The sequence below is a fragment of the Elgaria multicarinata genome, chromosome 9, assembly GCF_023053635.1.
Source record: "Elgaria multicarinata webbii isolate HBS135686 ecotype San Diego chromosome 9, rElgMul1.1.pri, whole genome shotgun sequence".
NCBI lineage: Eukaryota > Metazoa > Chordata > Lepidosauria > Squamata > Anguidae > Elgaria > Elgaria multicarinata.
This window is the reverse complement of record NC_086179.1, coordinates 40,058,964-40,074,493: the sequence shown is the minus strand read 5'-3', so window position 1 is coordinate 40,074,493 and position 15,530 is coordinate 40,058,964. Positions and strand designations below refer to the sequence as shown.

At 45.2% G+C, this 15,530-nt stretch overlaps 2 protein-coding genes across 2 annotated transcripts in view; one reads left to right on the top strand and one right to left on the bottom strand.

Moving 5' to 3' along the window:
- FAM234B (family with sequence similarity 234 member B) overlaps positions 1-3,434 on the top strand; it is a 29,420-nt gene extending 25,986 nt beyond the window's left edge. Inside the window, exon 13 of the mRNA XM_063133660.1 lies at positions 188-3,434. Coding sequence (XP_062989730.1) covers positions 188-193 — 6 coding nt within the window. The 3' untranslated portion in view covers positions 194-3,434. The remainder of the gene's footprint in view (positions 1-187) is intronic.
- Positions 3,435-5,841: 2,407 nt separating this feature from the next.
- GSG1 (germ cell associated 1) lies at positions 5,842-15,050 on the bottom strand. Its single transcript, XM_063134660.1, has 5 exons — positions 14,726-15,050; positions 11,667-11,714; positions 10,940-11,092; positions 9,773-9,884; positions 5,842-6,178 (listed from the first exon to the last, which is right to left on the bottom strand). The coding sequence occupies exons 1-5, from the start codon at positions 15,048-15,050 to the stop codon at positions 5,842-5,844; spliced, it is 975 nt and encodes a 324-aa protein (XP_062990730.1).
- Positions 15,051-15,530: the final 480 nt, after the last annotated feature.

Genomic DNA, 15,530 nt, shown 5'->3' with positions numbered 1-15,530 from the left:
GATGATGATGTATAAAGCCCCGCAGATTACCACGAGTGTACAATAAAAGCCTCATGTAGAAAGACTGTATTCCACACTTGCCTGAGGGCTTGCAAAACTGCAGTAGCCAGCCTTGGTGTACCTGACTCTCTCTCTCTCTCTCTCTCTCTCTCTCTCTCTCTCTCTCTCTCTCATATCTCCACACCAGTTCTAGCCATGGAACTCCTCAGGTTTTCTGAGCAACGCAACAAAAATGTGGTCCTCAGTAGCAGCAGCAGGCCCCAAGTGGACCAGCCAGGCTTCATGATGCATTCAGTAAGTGATGAATGGGGACTGAGAACCAGGTTGCCACTCACTCACCTTTGGGAACAGCGGCAGGAAGCTGGTGACCCTCAGGCATCCTGACTTGCAGGAACATTCCTTGACCCTTTCATTGCTACTCCCTGCCTGTATACTTCCTTCCAGGTGGATCGAATATGTCCATCAATGCAGAGACACTGGTGTACGTGTCTCTCTCTGCGCCTGCGTGTGTGTGTATATAACAAATATATATATATATTGTATTTTTTATTTATGATGTATTTTCAAGAAAGCTCCCACTTGTATCTTAGAAGCATTTCCACCTACTCTGCTTTTTGCTAAGTGTGCCCTTGGTTTGCGACTTCTGTCTTTTGGGTTCCTTTAGCTACCTCCTTCATTTTGAGGCCACCGTAGTGCCCCATTCAGTTCTTCCTTCCCCCACCTCCCAACCCTTGACCAAGGCTGAATGGCATTATGTACCTTAGTGCTAAACTATGGCGTATGCTTATTCAGAGCCAGACTGGAGTTGGTGCTGTTGAGCTGAAAGGCTGTGCTCTGCTCTCTTCTCCACATGCTGGAACCGGCTGTCCAAGGCTCTGCCATCGTTTCATACAACCAATGGATCAGAACGTATTCACCGCAATGCTCTTGTATTTTGCCTGTGTTATTTATATTCCCTGTGCGATGACAAATAAGCAGTGTCTGAAAAATTCTGTGGTTTTGCCATGTTCTGTCTTTTGATGCAACACTTCTGTCGTCACCACAAAGATCTGAAACTAGCACCCGACTCTGCCTCTAGCAAAAGCAGGCAAAGGATTGTGACCAGGGCACTGGTGCATTTTCCCTAGTTACAGTTTTGACTTTTAGAGGCTACTGCCGGCTAGATGATAGAAAAAGCATCCCATAGGGGCATGTCACACTTACCAGAGGGATCTGTGTTACTTACATTCTCCTCCCCCAGCATGAATTTGTTTAGATCAATGGTCTTCACTGTTTTTCAAGCAGGAGCCACTGCAGCTCCAGGCATCGCCACCCAGGGAAATTTGAGAGGGCTGTTTCTGGGCCACAGAGGAGGGGCTGCCTCTCTTCTTCCCCTCTGGCCAGAGCTGGAGGTCTTTTTGAGTCTCTCCTCCCCATTCCCTTCATGCTACCCAAGCAAGGCCTCACCTGTCAGTTACCAGGCAGGCGAATTCTGACTGGTTCACTCATTCCTTAGATTGGGATGGCTTGTTTTCTCATGCCCTGCCTACTCAGTGCTGTGAAATTTCCCAGCACAGCTCGACATTGCACTCTCTCTTGCCTGCACATTCAATTTCCCTTTCACCTCCAGCACCTGTGCAGTGCACTACTATAGCTATCCAATCACATTGCTCTTTGCCCCTTGCTCCCCCCAATTAATTGGTTGATTGTGCTCTCCTCTCCCCATACACCACCTTACAGCTGACGAGTGGCAGGGCTCCTTGACTCCCCACACTCCAAAGCCTCCTGTGAGAGCCCAGATCATGGTAGCCAGCTTACCACTAAAGCAAAGTTAGGAAGCCCCTGCTGAGAATGAGCAGCTACTGCAAAAAGAGAGGGAGAGAGAGGTGTAGGGCTGCACTTGGGAGCTGCCAGTGGTTCTCAGGCCTTGCAGCGAAGAACACAGGTTTAGATAATTTTTCTTTACCATGTTGACTGGACTGTATCCAGCTCCATCTAAAACAACATTTTCATCTGAGAATGTGTCCTGTGTCCTATCTTCTGATTGGAGTAGAATCCCTGACTGCACTGTGCTTTGTCATGTGTGAAATAAAGCCAACAGTGTTATTGGGGTCATTTGTAAACTGCTTATTATGTGCCGCATATACAGCCATTTTGGACAAGTTGCAATGCTGATGTTAACACCTGTCAGCAATATATAAAAGACAAAGTACCATTGTAATTCTTACCAGAATCCATCACTACTGTGATCCATGGAAGAGTGGATGAGTGACCAAAGGTACTCAAGGAAATAGCACGATGTATCCAGTCATCATTGCTGTTATACAACTTCTGGGATTAACTCTTCAAACAGAGCATGAATTGAATCTTTTGACTGTTGCTGGTAATATTCTGTCACAGATAACTTACCCTTTGAAGTGTGTGTGTGTGTATTTAAAAACCAAACAAACTAATTCTGACAAAAGATGCCATTAGTGCTCTTTCATAAGAAGAGCCCAACTGGATAAGAACAAAGGCCTGTTCTTCCCACAGTGGTCAACCAGATGCCTCTGGGAAGCCTGTAAACAGGACATGTTGTTTCCTAGCAACTGGTAGTCATACTGCCTCTGATCCCGGAGGTAGTATGTAGCTATCATGATTATAAACCATTGTTAGTGTTATCCTCCTTGAATGGGTCTAATCAATTCATTTTTGCTTTTACTATCCGGAATAATTTGGTGTCATCAGAAAACTTGGCCACTTCAGTGTTCACTCCTAACTCCATATCATGTATGAACAAGTTAAAACACACCGTTCCCAATGCAGATCCTTGGAGGACTCCACTCCTCACATCCTTCCATTGTGAGAACTCTCTGCTTATTTCTGTGGAACAGGGCTAGTGCCATGATAACGGAAAGGGGGCAGTCACTCCTGCTGCTCCACTGAAATACTAATTTGTACATAGCCATATTCTGTCCGGTATAACTGTCTCATCATCATTAGCTTTTATCTTCAGAGCAATGCCAGAGGCAGGGCTTCACCACACCGTTTCCTCTTTTTCTTGAACCCTTTGAAGAATGGGTATATCTGGGAAGGGTGTTTTGGGTCAATAGCTTAGTAAATACTAGCAATTCTTCTAGCACTTGTCTCCCCCACTACCATCTCCTAAGTCTGGCCTTTTAAATATATATATATATATATATAAATAAAAGTATTAGCTAAAGGCATAGAAATTGGTTCCTGGGTTTCTTCAGTAGGGAGAAACTCAGTGCTGCCTAGCTGGGAAATTCTGTCAACTACCTGAAATGACAGTGTGTGCCCAGAGTTTTCTCCTACAAGTCATAGACTTGATTTGTATTGTTTGGTATCACTGGTCCCTCCATAATGTGAATTCTTTCTCTGTTTCCTGTGCGCACTTTAAATAAAGAGCTTGTCTGTATATTGTTTGAACTGTGAACCATAATGGAACAAATAAATACCATGTACAGCATCTCGCTGGTGAGTGTCTTGTTTTTCATAGCTTCTCAGAGCAAATTGAAGGGGAATTTGGAAAAGAAGAGAGTAAATTGGATAGCTCCAGCAGAGTCCTAAGGCTGTGAAGAGATGTACATCATTTCTGCGGTGAACCTGCTGTGGGAGCGCACTCACTGAAATCACAACACACATACAGCCTTCTGCCTGTTTGAGGAGAAACCAGAATTGCACAGCACTGATTGGCTAGCCCTTGTGTCACTCATGAAGCAACTACCCCCCTGCTCTGCCTTTTCTGATCAGGGCTGTATGGTGTTGGTTGACTGGCCCGTGTGTCAAACACAAAGCCACCCCTCCCCAATCAGATGTAAAAGCATAGAGAGTCTGAGGCGAGACAGAGATCCTCAAACAGCTGACAGCGAGGTACACATGGCAGTACCAGAATGAAGGCAAGGAAAAGCAAAGTGTACTGCTCATCCAAATGACTACACCCATTCCAGTCTCTATGTATCTGTGTATATGTGAGAAATGATCATTTTGTCAGGGGGGAAATGGCAGGGGTGGAGGGAGGGACTCTTGAGTGTGATTCCACCCCTCTTCCTGTGGGGCTCTGGGGTTCATACAAAATGGCCCTGAACCCACATTCATGCTCATCCTCCTGGCTTGGCTCCGAGCCTTCATCCATTGAGCAAAGGACGGAAGGGAGAGCATAAGTGCATGGAGGTTGGGGACAGATCCAGCAGTGAGACGCCATTTCCCTTTACTGGCGTGGAGCCCCTTCGTTCGAGTAATGCCTGAAGAGGACTGTAGAATGAGACCAAAGCATCTTTGGGGGTCCCAATGGGAATAGGGCAGATGCTCTTGCAATGGGACTGGGTGAATCGAAATGCAGAGGGGAGCACACAAGTGGAGAGACATTTTCCCTTTCCTGTCCATTTGGATACTGACCTGTTTCAAAGTGGTTTTGACGGAATGATTTGGGTTGAAGCCAAGAGAAATATAAAGCTTTCTTTAACCTCTCCCTGAACCCCCTTTGCCTTGATGTCAAATGCACAAAACATATGATAGCTAGAAACAATAAATAAGCCAACAATAATTCACTGGTGTAAGTACTCATCCAGATGTTCTGGATTTTTTTTTTTTTATTAAACAGGGATTTGCTCTATCCTGATTCAAAGGTTGACCAGCATTGTAATGAACTTTGGCTAAATCAAACTAGTCAGATTGGAACTCTCTGGTTCTAAGGCAGGAGAGCCTATTGGAATACCTTTTTCACATCGCTACATTCAGCATCAAGATTTAATTCCCATCCTCCATCAGCATATGCTTCTGAAGAAGGGATGTATAGCCCAGCATGCCTTGAAACTTGGATTGCTTTGTTTGATCAATACACTTTCTGTGCATCTCACAGTTTCCTTTACATCAGGTTCAAAATCTCTGGTTCAAAATCTCCAGGTAATGGTTTCTGCTGTGTGGCAGTGATGGAGGGTGGGGGCTGTATCTCAGGGCCAAAGTAGACATGACATTATTTACGTCTTTAGCCCTTGTGTGCCTGATTTTAAAAAGAAAGAAAGGGGGGGGAACCATCACTTGGGGGGGGGGATGAGCCAGATTTGGACCATGGTGTGGGGGAAGAGGCTTGAAACTTTCTTCCCCCTCCCCAGTCCCAGTGTGAATTTGGGTCCATCATGATTGCTATTGGCAACGAGAAGAAAGCTTCCATTGGCAAGTTGCTGTCAGTCGATGCAGACCAGCCTTCCTCGAGATGTTTTGGACTGTGACTCCCATTTTCCATTTCCAGCTGAGAATTGTGGGAGATGTAGTCCCACACATCTGGAGAGCACTGTGTTGGGGAAAGCTGGTATAGACAATAATGAGCTAGATGAACCAGTGGTCTGAGTTAGTGGCTGTGTTCACACGTAACAATTTGCCAGTTAGCTTAACTGTTGGGTTATCTGGTTTAGTGTGAAGGGGTGGTATGCTAGTTCATTTACGCCTTCATCCTAATATATAAAGCAAAACAGAAATGGAAAGCTTTGAGTGACATCCAAACCCAGGCTCCTGGTTTGTTACTCCCAAACAAGCTAGGCTTACAAACCACGAATAAACCAGAAAGGTTTTTTGGGGGGTGAGGTTGACTTAAGAATATTGACCTGTTTGGCAGTAACATACCAGGAACCTGAGCTCATATGTCACACAAAGTTTCCCATTTCTGGTTTGTTTTACCAGCTTGCAGGAAGGGAGGAGCAAAGTAGGAGCCATGAACTGCATACTTACATACATCAGCATATTGCTCATTCACAATAAACCGGGATAAGCCAGCAGTTCTGGCTTATTGTTATGTGCAGACTTGGCCAGTGTAAGGCAGCTTCCTCTGTTCATCCACCCACCCACCCCATCTCTCTGCTCGTCCTAACAGGGATCCTCCCCAACGGACTTTCCCAGGACCTCATTCAGCTCTAGGTCGGGCTCCCTCTGTAGCACTTTCTGCTGCAGCTCAGAGTAGAAGTCGACACCCTCAGAGACTGAGCGGGGAGGTTTGTCTTGGTGCTGGTAGTAGCCACCCAGTTGCTCTCTGTGGTGGTACTGCGGCGGCATGAAGCACTGGTGATGTTGAGACTGATCGGTCGTGAAGCTGCCATCACAGGCTTTCTCGTGGTTGCGTTTGAACTCCAGCACCGTCTTGGTGTATGTATTCAGGGTTGTGACAGCGGAGGCCATGCAACAGGTAAAGGAGGCCCAGGCCATACTGAAAGAGAGAGGGATGGAGAATCAGGGCCCAAATCACAGCTTTCTTTAAAAAAAACATGGTGGGGATTGAGCAGTGGAGTTGGCGTGTTTTGGGAGGCCAACTAGAAACGAAATCACAGTCAGAAGGGACCACAAATAAGAGGAACCTGAAAGGTCCTGGGTCCCTTATCATATGTGCTTATAGTGCAAGCATATGCAACAAGCTGCAGTTTAGTGCTGCACTTGCAAGAGACGTGGGAGGCCATGCGGCCATTTCAGGTTTCTTTAAAATAAAAAATCTGGTAAATGTGTGCACACCTGAGCAGGAGTGCAGAGAACTTCAAGTGCTGGGCAGTATAGAAATGTAATAATTATATAGACAGACAGACAGACAGACAGACTATTCACTTTCCAACCAGTAAGCGTTATAATGCTGCTAGATTGGAACACATATAACTCAGGGCTTCACTATACCAGGCTTTTTATCCTGCAGTTTACCAGGGCTTCTGCTTCTGGATTCTTTGTGGAATAGATTGGCTCCTGTACATGGCAGAACATGTGCATTGAATCAAAGACTTTCTTGCTTGTTAAATTCTATATGTTTCATTATACAGCCACTAGATGGCACTGCTGATATAGCACGTAAATGTCCATTGTTGCTTTATCTCTGACCTTTTTGAAAACAAGATAAAGGGGGGAAAGTGCAGAAGACATCCTGGATGTTGTTGATGACGTCGTGTAAAGGACCCATAAACTTCCATGAGTGGCCAATCATGAGTGTGCAATAAATCACTGGTGTAGAAATGCTCTCAATAATAATAATAATAATAATAATAATAATAATAATAATAATAATAATAATAATAATAATAATTTCTTCCCACCTCTCCCTCTGGATCGAGGCGGGGAACAACATTGAATACAAAAATATAAAATACATAAAACTGATTAAAAACATAAAACCAATACATTATTAAAATCCTAAAATCTTTTGAGACATTTTAAAATTCAACTGGGTAGGCCTGCTGGAAGAGATCCGTCTGTATAGTTTCTTTAAATTCAGAAAGACCATTAATCTGATGGATCTCTTCCGGCAGGCCATTCCACAGTCTGGGAGTGGCAGAAAAGAAGGTCCTCTGGGTAATGGTTGTCAGCTGACTGAAGTAAATTCTTCCCAGAGGACCTGAGTGTGTGGGGCAGATTGTATGGGAGAAGGCGATCCCACAGGTAACCTGGACCCAAACCATGTAGGGCTTTAAAGGTAATAACCAACACTTTATACTTCGCCCAGAAACTAATTGGCAGCCAGTGAAGTGGTTTTAAAGTTGGTGTAATATGGTTGCCCCTAGGTGTTCTGGCGACCAACCTGGCTGCCATATTTTGAACTAGCTGAAGTTTTCGGACTAGGCACAAAGTTAGCCCTATGTACAGCGCATTACAGAAGTTGAGCCTCAAGGTGCTTTATGTCTTCCAACTTTAGGAAGGGGCACAGCTGGCGTATCAGCTGAAACTGATAGTAGGCTCTCCTGGCTGTCACATCTATCTAGGCTGCCATTTGGAGCGATGGATCCAAGAGCACCCCAAAACTGATAATGTAGTCTTTCAGGGGGAGTGTAGCCCCATCCAGAACTGGTTGACACATCTCCAAACCCAGGTTGGGGTCTTTGACAGTAAGCACTTCCGTCTTGTCTGGATTCAGCTTCAGTTTGTTTTTCCACATCCAGCCCATTACCGCCTCCAAGCATTCATTCAGAGGAGACACAGTATTCATTCAGTAGCACCCAGAAACCACAATCACCAGGAAAAAATAAATAATGAAAGAAGTGGTCTGGAAAGAAATGGAATACTGAGGGGCAAGTAGTGTCAGGGCAGTGGTTTAAGGAGTGCATTGTGTGCCACTCAAGAAAGACAGATAATGAAGTACTAATAAGAACCCTAGTGTCGATTTGCCCACAGTTTATTATCCCAAAAATAGAGACTTATGGATGGGGAGACATTGGGTATAGAGTGGGGGCGCGATCCCAGACGTACCTGCTTCTGGGATTGTCCCTGTGTGTCTAAATGGAAGCACAATGTCCTGGATGGGAGGAGGGATGTTGCCCTCGTCATGTCCACCATTTTTTTTAAAAAAACCACAGGAGCCAGAGCACACTTGCGTTCCAGTGCAAAAGTAACTACAAAAAGAAAAGAAAAAAGGCCCGATCTAATGCCCCACCCCACCCCCGATGGCCCTGAACTCCCTCCATTCTGGCTCCTTCCCTCTGGTTATCCCCGCTACTTGCAGGGAGGAGGGAAGAAGCTGGGACGGGCACCCACACCACCTGCAGTCCTTGGAATTGTCCCAGGACGGCGGGTAAAACTGGGATAACTGAGGCCTCAGTTATCCCAGGGAAATGGAGGGATCATCCCACCCTGTTCCTGGGATCCCCTGTGTGTCACTTGGACACACAGGGATGATCCCTGGAAAATAAAGGCCGGTGTAGGAAGGGTAGAGTGCAGCTATGAGAAAAATATGCATCCATGAAAAAAATCTAGGGCTTGAATATATTAAATACAGGGGAAAGGGTGGCATAAAAGAGACTAGCAGCAATGCAGATGAAACCACTAGAAGAAAGTCCAAGGGTCAGAAAGATTTCCCAAGGAAATATCTAGCATGTGACTGAGGGAAGAGATTGGACTATAGGTTTTCTCCAGGCCCAAGGGAGAGGTTTGCAAACCCTTTAATTTGCACCAACGTCTGCTATCTTCCAGGTTTGTAAAAATAATGAGAAACAAATTATATATCTGAATCCACAAATTAGCTATGGCCCTGGGTGTTAAGCAAATTTGCCAATCCCGGCTGTTCACCCCAAAGTACATAGAAACAGAGCCAAATGAAAAGCCCCAGGGGCTTCATCCTTAATAACAGAATGCGGGACGAGGGATGAGTCATCGGCAGAATGACATAAACAGCGAAGCATCACAGGAACAGACATCCTGGAACCGAGTTTTGGAAGCAAGCGGTGGTGCTCCTAGTGGATTTAAGTCATACAACAATGGTGGTTGATACATTTTAGTTCTGTTTTCTTAGATTGTAAATACTGTGAATTGATTTCTTAAACACGGGCAACGAAGGGGTGTTTCAGAATCACAAAAATTGGCCCTGGCTGTAAAGTGAGTTCAGTAGGCAGGACTCTGTGCACTATGAGTTGGTTTGATTGCTCTGTCATGGAGCAGATTCGATTTGAGAGAGGGGACCCTAATTCAGTGGTAGGGTACATGCACAAGGCCCCAGATTCAATCCCTGCTGCCTGTAGCTCAAGCAGGGGCAGGGAACACCCTCCAGATGTTATTGCAACTTCCATTAGCCCTAGCTGGCATAGCCAATAGGTAGAGAGGATTGGATTCCAGACTAACTACATCTGGAGGGCCACATGTTTCTTATTCCAATGTAAAAGATCTCTCAGGAAGAAGGCTGGGAAGGACCTGTGCCCAAGACCCTAGAGGGCCACCACCAGTAGACAACACAGAGCCCGATGGACTAATAGTCTGCCTCACTACAAGGCAGTTTCATGTGTTCAGTGCTTTAAGGAGAGAGGTATAAAGTCTTTGAATAAATAAATCTTGCACCTACTAGAAGGCCCAGCCATAGTCCCATGAGTGTGGTCTCCAGTCCTCGGGCCCCAAGTTAACTGTTGCCTGGAAAACTTGACTGTACATCATGTGAGCCACCATTCCAAGTAGGCCTAAATTGAGAGCAAAGAAGAGGAGGTCATCTACCCAAAACCACAATTCAGACAGGAGAACAAACATGGCTTCTCTTTCGCTCTCTCTTATTCTCATGATGGAATTAGATTTTAGAATCTGACGTTTTAGGGAATACCTCTCTGACGGAAGAGACCTTCAGCTGATTTCTAGGCATCCCTTGCTCCTCCTGGCATTTTCACTACTCTCCTCCTTTTGTTTTCTTTTTCTTTGACTCATTCTCCCCACCACAGTTGCATTCTTTGCTTTGCCTTCTAACTCCAGCTGCAGCTCGGGAGAGAATGCCCCGTCCTTGCAATTTTCTATAAGTCTCTCTGTTTTTCATCAATGGAACACCTTCCTCAGCTACATACCAAGCATTCTGTTAGGGTGGCCACTTGCATATTATATAAAAAAAGAGAGGAAGCACATCATCTCAAAAGAGGACAACAGATTTGTATAACATTTGTAAATCCTAATTTGCATGTCTAGATGAAAATTCAGAAATAATTACTATATTTTAAATGGAACTACAATACCTCTCACCATAGCGGGGAAGACTGAGCAGGTCAGATCTACACCAAGCAGGATATAACACCATGGGCTTTTCTACACCTAAGGATTATCCCAGGAAAATGGAGGGATCGTCCCTGCCTGCTCCTGGGATCCCGTGTGTGTCATTTGCATGCACAGGGATGATCCTGGGATGATGCCGGGGGAAAAGGCAGGTGTAGAAACGGCCTTTGAAAGCAGTTTCAAAGCAGTATATGGAATGTGTCTTGGACCACAACAGTTGTCAATACCATTATAAACTGTTATACAGCAATAGTGTAGATCCTGCCATCACCTGCTGTCCAACTGCTAACTGTTGATGGGCAACTTTAGCCCCTGCTTTAATGAATTGATCTTTGTGTTTAACCCATATTTGGAATGGACAGCCCTTCAAGTAGAGGACTCCCTTCAATAGAGGGCTGTCTTTTGACAGCCCTTCAAACAGAGGACTGTCTTCTGTAAAATAGGGTACCTGGTCACCCTATGTTCCATAAAAAGCACTCACCTGACAATACAGAGGAGACAGCAGCAAAGGCATTGAGCTTCAGCCCACAGACTGGGTTTCCAGTGTACAACATCTCCACCAGCAGGAGGATGAAGCTAATGAGCAGTAAGCTGATGTAAACCATCTCTGATCCAAGTGACAACCAGAGGATGCCTATTGTGTGAAACCAGGAGAAACCAATTCAGCCAGAGTTACAACCTGACAGAGCAGAGATCTCCTCCTCCTCCTCCTCCTCCTCTCTTCACTAACCAAAAGTTACAGAAGATTTTAGCACAGGCCTGTACAATGTGTGCCTCACTGAGGCTAAAGCAGCCCAGCAGCCATGCAAGTCTGCCTGACAGGTGGTTGATAACTCCCCGTTTTGGCAGGGCTGAGCAGGCATTGCAACCCAGAGGTTTAGCAAGCCCCTGGTAGGCTGCCATATATGGTTGATAGGCTGTGTTCGACTTGGTGGGTTACAAGTTGAGTAGGCTTGCTCTAGCAAATAGTGAGCATTCTTACATAGTCCTGAGCAAAGATGGATTGGCAGTTGTAAGGAAAGAGCCTTTTCACAAAGGAGAACTGAGCTCTAGGCAGACGTGTTAGGATACTACTGCATGCAGTGTTTTGGTTAAAGCTAATGACAGATGCTGAAATAATATACTGCAAACTTTTGGTTGCAGGATCGTGCCCTTTCCTAAAGCTTGCACCAGCCCAACCAGTCTCCAAAACCCTTTCCCACACTTACCTCTCTCTGCTGGAGGTGAAAGTTCAATGAAGCTGCGACATTTCTCGTCTAAAAGAAAACAGGACGGTAAATAAATCATAAGGTGCAAGAAAGAAAGGCCAGTTCTTGAATCAAGACCGTATTGTTGAAATTATTGTAGGCTCTTGATGGCTTCTGGACTATTTTATTCTAGATTCTAAGAGGAAATGGAAGGTTGCAGTTGATCGCATCTGTTTCTTGACACTATGATGTGAGCAGGGCAGCACAGGAGAATGAGGCCCATCTGAAATACAGACTCCGCATAAACATCCAGGTCCCATTAAGGCTACAGATCATTTGCTCATCATTATGGCTTCAGAAAAGCGACAGTTGTCGCCACAGTGATATACGTTTGTCTGAGCTGTACCACTATAGACTGCAGCTGGGGGACAGTGGTGCTGTCAGGGCAGGACTATGGGGCAGATGTCCAAGCCCCCCGCCCCCATTCCACAGAATGAAGAGGTCCCTAATGACGTAGGGCTGGCTTACCATATTTTGAAATCAGAAGTAATGCATGTTACCATGTGAAGAGAGTACCACTGCCAACACACACCCACACCCACACCCACACATCCACACCCCTCCCTAAGACTGTTAAGTGTGCTTCCAAGATGGTGGGTTCCTAGAACTACCAATCAATAGACATTTTGCACGTTTCCCTCCTTAACATATTTTCTGTGGTAAGAAAGGGAATGGAAGCAGCAGTGGGGAAACACAGATGGGTTACAATGGAAGATGATGTCATCTGCACGACCCCCTTCAAATCCCACGATTGCAGAAAGAAGATTTCATAATAAGAGCCCCATCTGGAAGCCCTGTCAGTCCAGGGTCTCAAATGACCTAACTGCACCACTGCTGGGGGATTCACGGGGCTGAACACTCCTTCACGCCCCCCCCCCCAAAAGCCTTTCACATACTGAATTAGAGTGCTAGAACTATGGGCGTTTGCCTGGAACTCTTTGCTCTGATGTGCCAGTTTTCTTTGTGCAAAGATGTTTGCTGCATACAGAAGCATTCAGTAATGTGCACGCCCCACCTACAGGCTGAACTGGTATAGCCCAGATATAGTATGCCACTTTTGTACTTTCAAACATTTCAATATAATTAGCATTCACTTCTGTTCTGTCTTATCATGCTGGGGGCTCCTCTGTGGATGTAAGTGCCACCCCGCCAGTGAAGCGGCGTTTCTGCAAAACCTACAGCCCATCAGAGGCCAGCAGATGTGCTGTGGCAAGGCATCCTTAACTTCATAAGGTTAGTTAGATCTGATAAACCCCAAAAGCACCATTTGCATCTCCTTTTCCTGTTCAATACATTGAGAAACACACAGGAACAAAGCAGCCAACCAGCATTGAACATTTGGATGTTAGTTCATGAATTAAATGTGAATAAATTTTGAAATTCCCATTCACTTATACTGAATTTATACTAAAACAAATTCCGAGAGGTAAAAAAACGGGGTGGTGGCAAGACAGTTTAAAATTGGCCCAGTGGTGACTCTGCATCTGCAATGTAGAAGACTGCCAAGCCCGTCTGTAATTTTAGATCAGACTATAAACAAGTGTCCAACCTGTATGTTCTCCGCTGCAAAGTCCTTTCTAACTATATTGCTTTCCAGGCTTCTGGCACTGCAGATTATGTCCCCCAGATGTAGGTTTGCTTTTAAAAGTTATTTTGTCCTCTCCAGCTGAACACCATCTACTTAATTCCCCCCCAGCCCCCGCTGCCTGCAAGACTAATCTCTCTAAGTCCCTTTGTATCATTTTAGCCAGCTCTTCAGTGTTTGGAATTCCTCCCCATTCAGTCATAGCTGCTCATTTCATCAAGGCTCTGTGTACTACTTCATGGGCAATTGAATAACATTGACCCTGCTGACTCATACTTGATCCTAAACACATTAGGGACGTATAAATTGTATTGATTTCAATGGAACCTGCTTCCAGAAGTGTATTTAACGTCAGGGTTTATTGGCTGGTCAATTCCCAGTGCATCCTTGAGATTTCACTATGGATGCAAGAGGCTACAAAATGTCCTTAGGCAGGCCTTTGGGTCCCATGATACAATTCTGTATGGGTAACAGAAAAGTATTTGAACCAAAATTCATATGAAATCATCCCGCTTGATTTGAGCAAAACAGAATTATATATCTTAAGCAAAGAGGCTAGGACCTGCAGGCATATTGCAAATAGTGGGAGACAGGTTGCCATCCCATTGACTGCCAATGGGCAATCCTGATGGAATTGGATTCCTACACCGAGGCACACAAAGATCAAATTCAATCATTGCTGTAGGCCACAAGCCACACGTACCTTGAGTTGAGTATGTGCTAGTCACCATTTGCGCAACTGACAGACAAAAGTAGGGCCAACTAAAATCCCACAATGCAAGATTTCCCCATGGTAATATTTAATTTGGGTGGACTCTTCTTTCCTCTAGTATAATGTTAAAGTTCCAAACTGGGATGTTGAATAAGTTCCCATACAAAGCAAACATACCTTACTGAATCAACATGACTGCCATACTCATTTCCAAGATTCCTTCCTTCCTTCCTTCCTTCCTTCCTTCCTTCCTTCCTTCCTTCCTTCCTTCCAAGACATTGCATAGAAAATCTTCAATGCTAGTGCCCCATGTCCTGAATGGACATGTGAAGGGAAGAAGTCCTCATTTCTGGCTTCACCCTTCACCCAAGGAACGAAGAGTGTAATCATTAGCAGCCTTCTCACCTGGCTGTCTCAGTGGGAAAGGTAAGACAGAAAGGACCACAACATCAGCTTGGGGGGAACCAACTGCCATTTGGCTCCTCCCTTCCCAGAACTCCTTCTCTCAGCAACCATTCCACTTGGTTATTACATACTGTCATTAGCTAACCCTATGAAAGAGTCAGTCCCTTTTGTATGACGTATCTTAGACTGTAAGGCATTTTTTTAAAAAAATAAAACGTCTATCACCTTCAGTGCACTGATGGAAAGAGAGTGTATAGCAATGAATACATGAATAATAAAAAGCGAAAGCTACTGCCTGTGCTTGGCTGGAAATTTTACCTGAGCCTTCTATGTTTTCCTCACAGGAAAGCCACATGCCTGTGTGGAAGTACCGGAAGGCAAAGCGGTCATCCCCAGTCTCCCAGCTATAGTGCACCACATCCTGGGATGGTGAAGAGGAATTGCCAGCCCCTCCATCAGCAGGCATGGGGACACCGATGCACTTGGTATTCTTCGTCTTCCCACATAATGGCTTGGGAACTTTCTGAGTCCCGACACACCAATAGCTGCCCAGCAGGGCTGTTGTGGACAGGCTGAGGGCCAGCAGGTTCAGAACCACAGCCAGCACAGCACGACGCCAGGGTAGGATCTTCAGAAGCTCCATCTGCAAGAAGTAAGTAAATATCAGAGATTTCCCTCTTGTCCTTTATGGCTTTGGTTACCATGTGGTATCCTTTAAGTCCCCAGGCTTTAGCAAATAACTAAACATACACCTGTGGGAAATATCTCCAAGGGTGGATAGAAGCTCTATAGCTTCAGCCAATGCAAACTGCATTCAGCAAAGATGGAGGAGAGTGCAACATAAAGAAAGAGTAATTCTGAAAGAGAGCCTGTGGCAGATGGGAATGTGGGTGCTTTCAATTGGGGCTTTTAATGTACAATTGCCCTGACTCATTCACAGGATTTTACTGAGAGTCCAGATGACATCATCTTGCATTTATTGTCCTCCCATGTTTTTCCACCACTTTGTGTGTGTGTGAAAATCTGTTAAGGAAGAGAAGATGCACAAGGCCTTCTGATTATTAGTGTCAGGAGCCCTCCATCTGAAATTTCTCTGTTAGTGACTTGGAAACCTGGAGGCCCT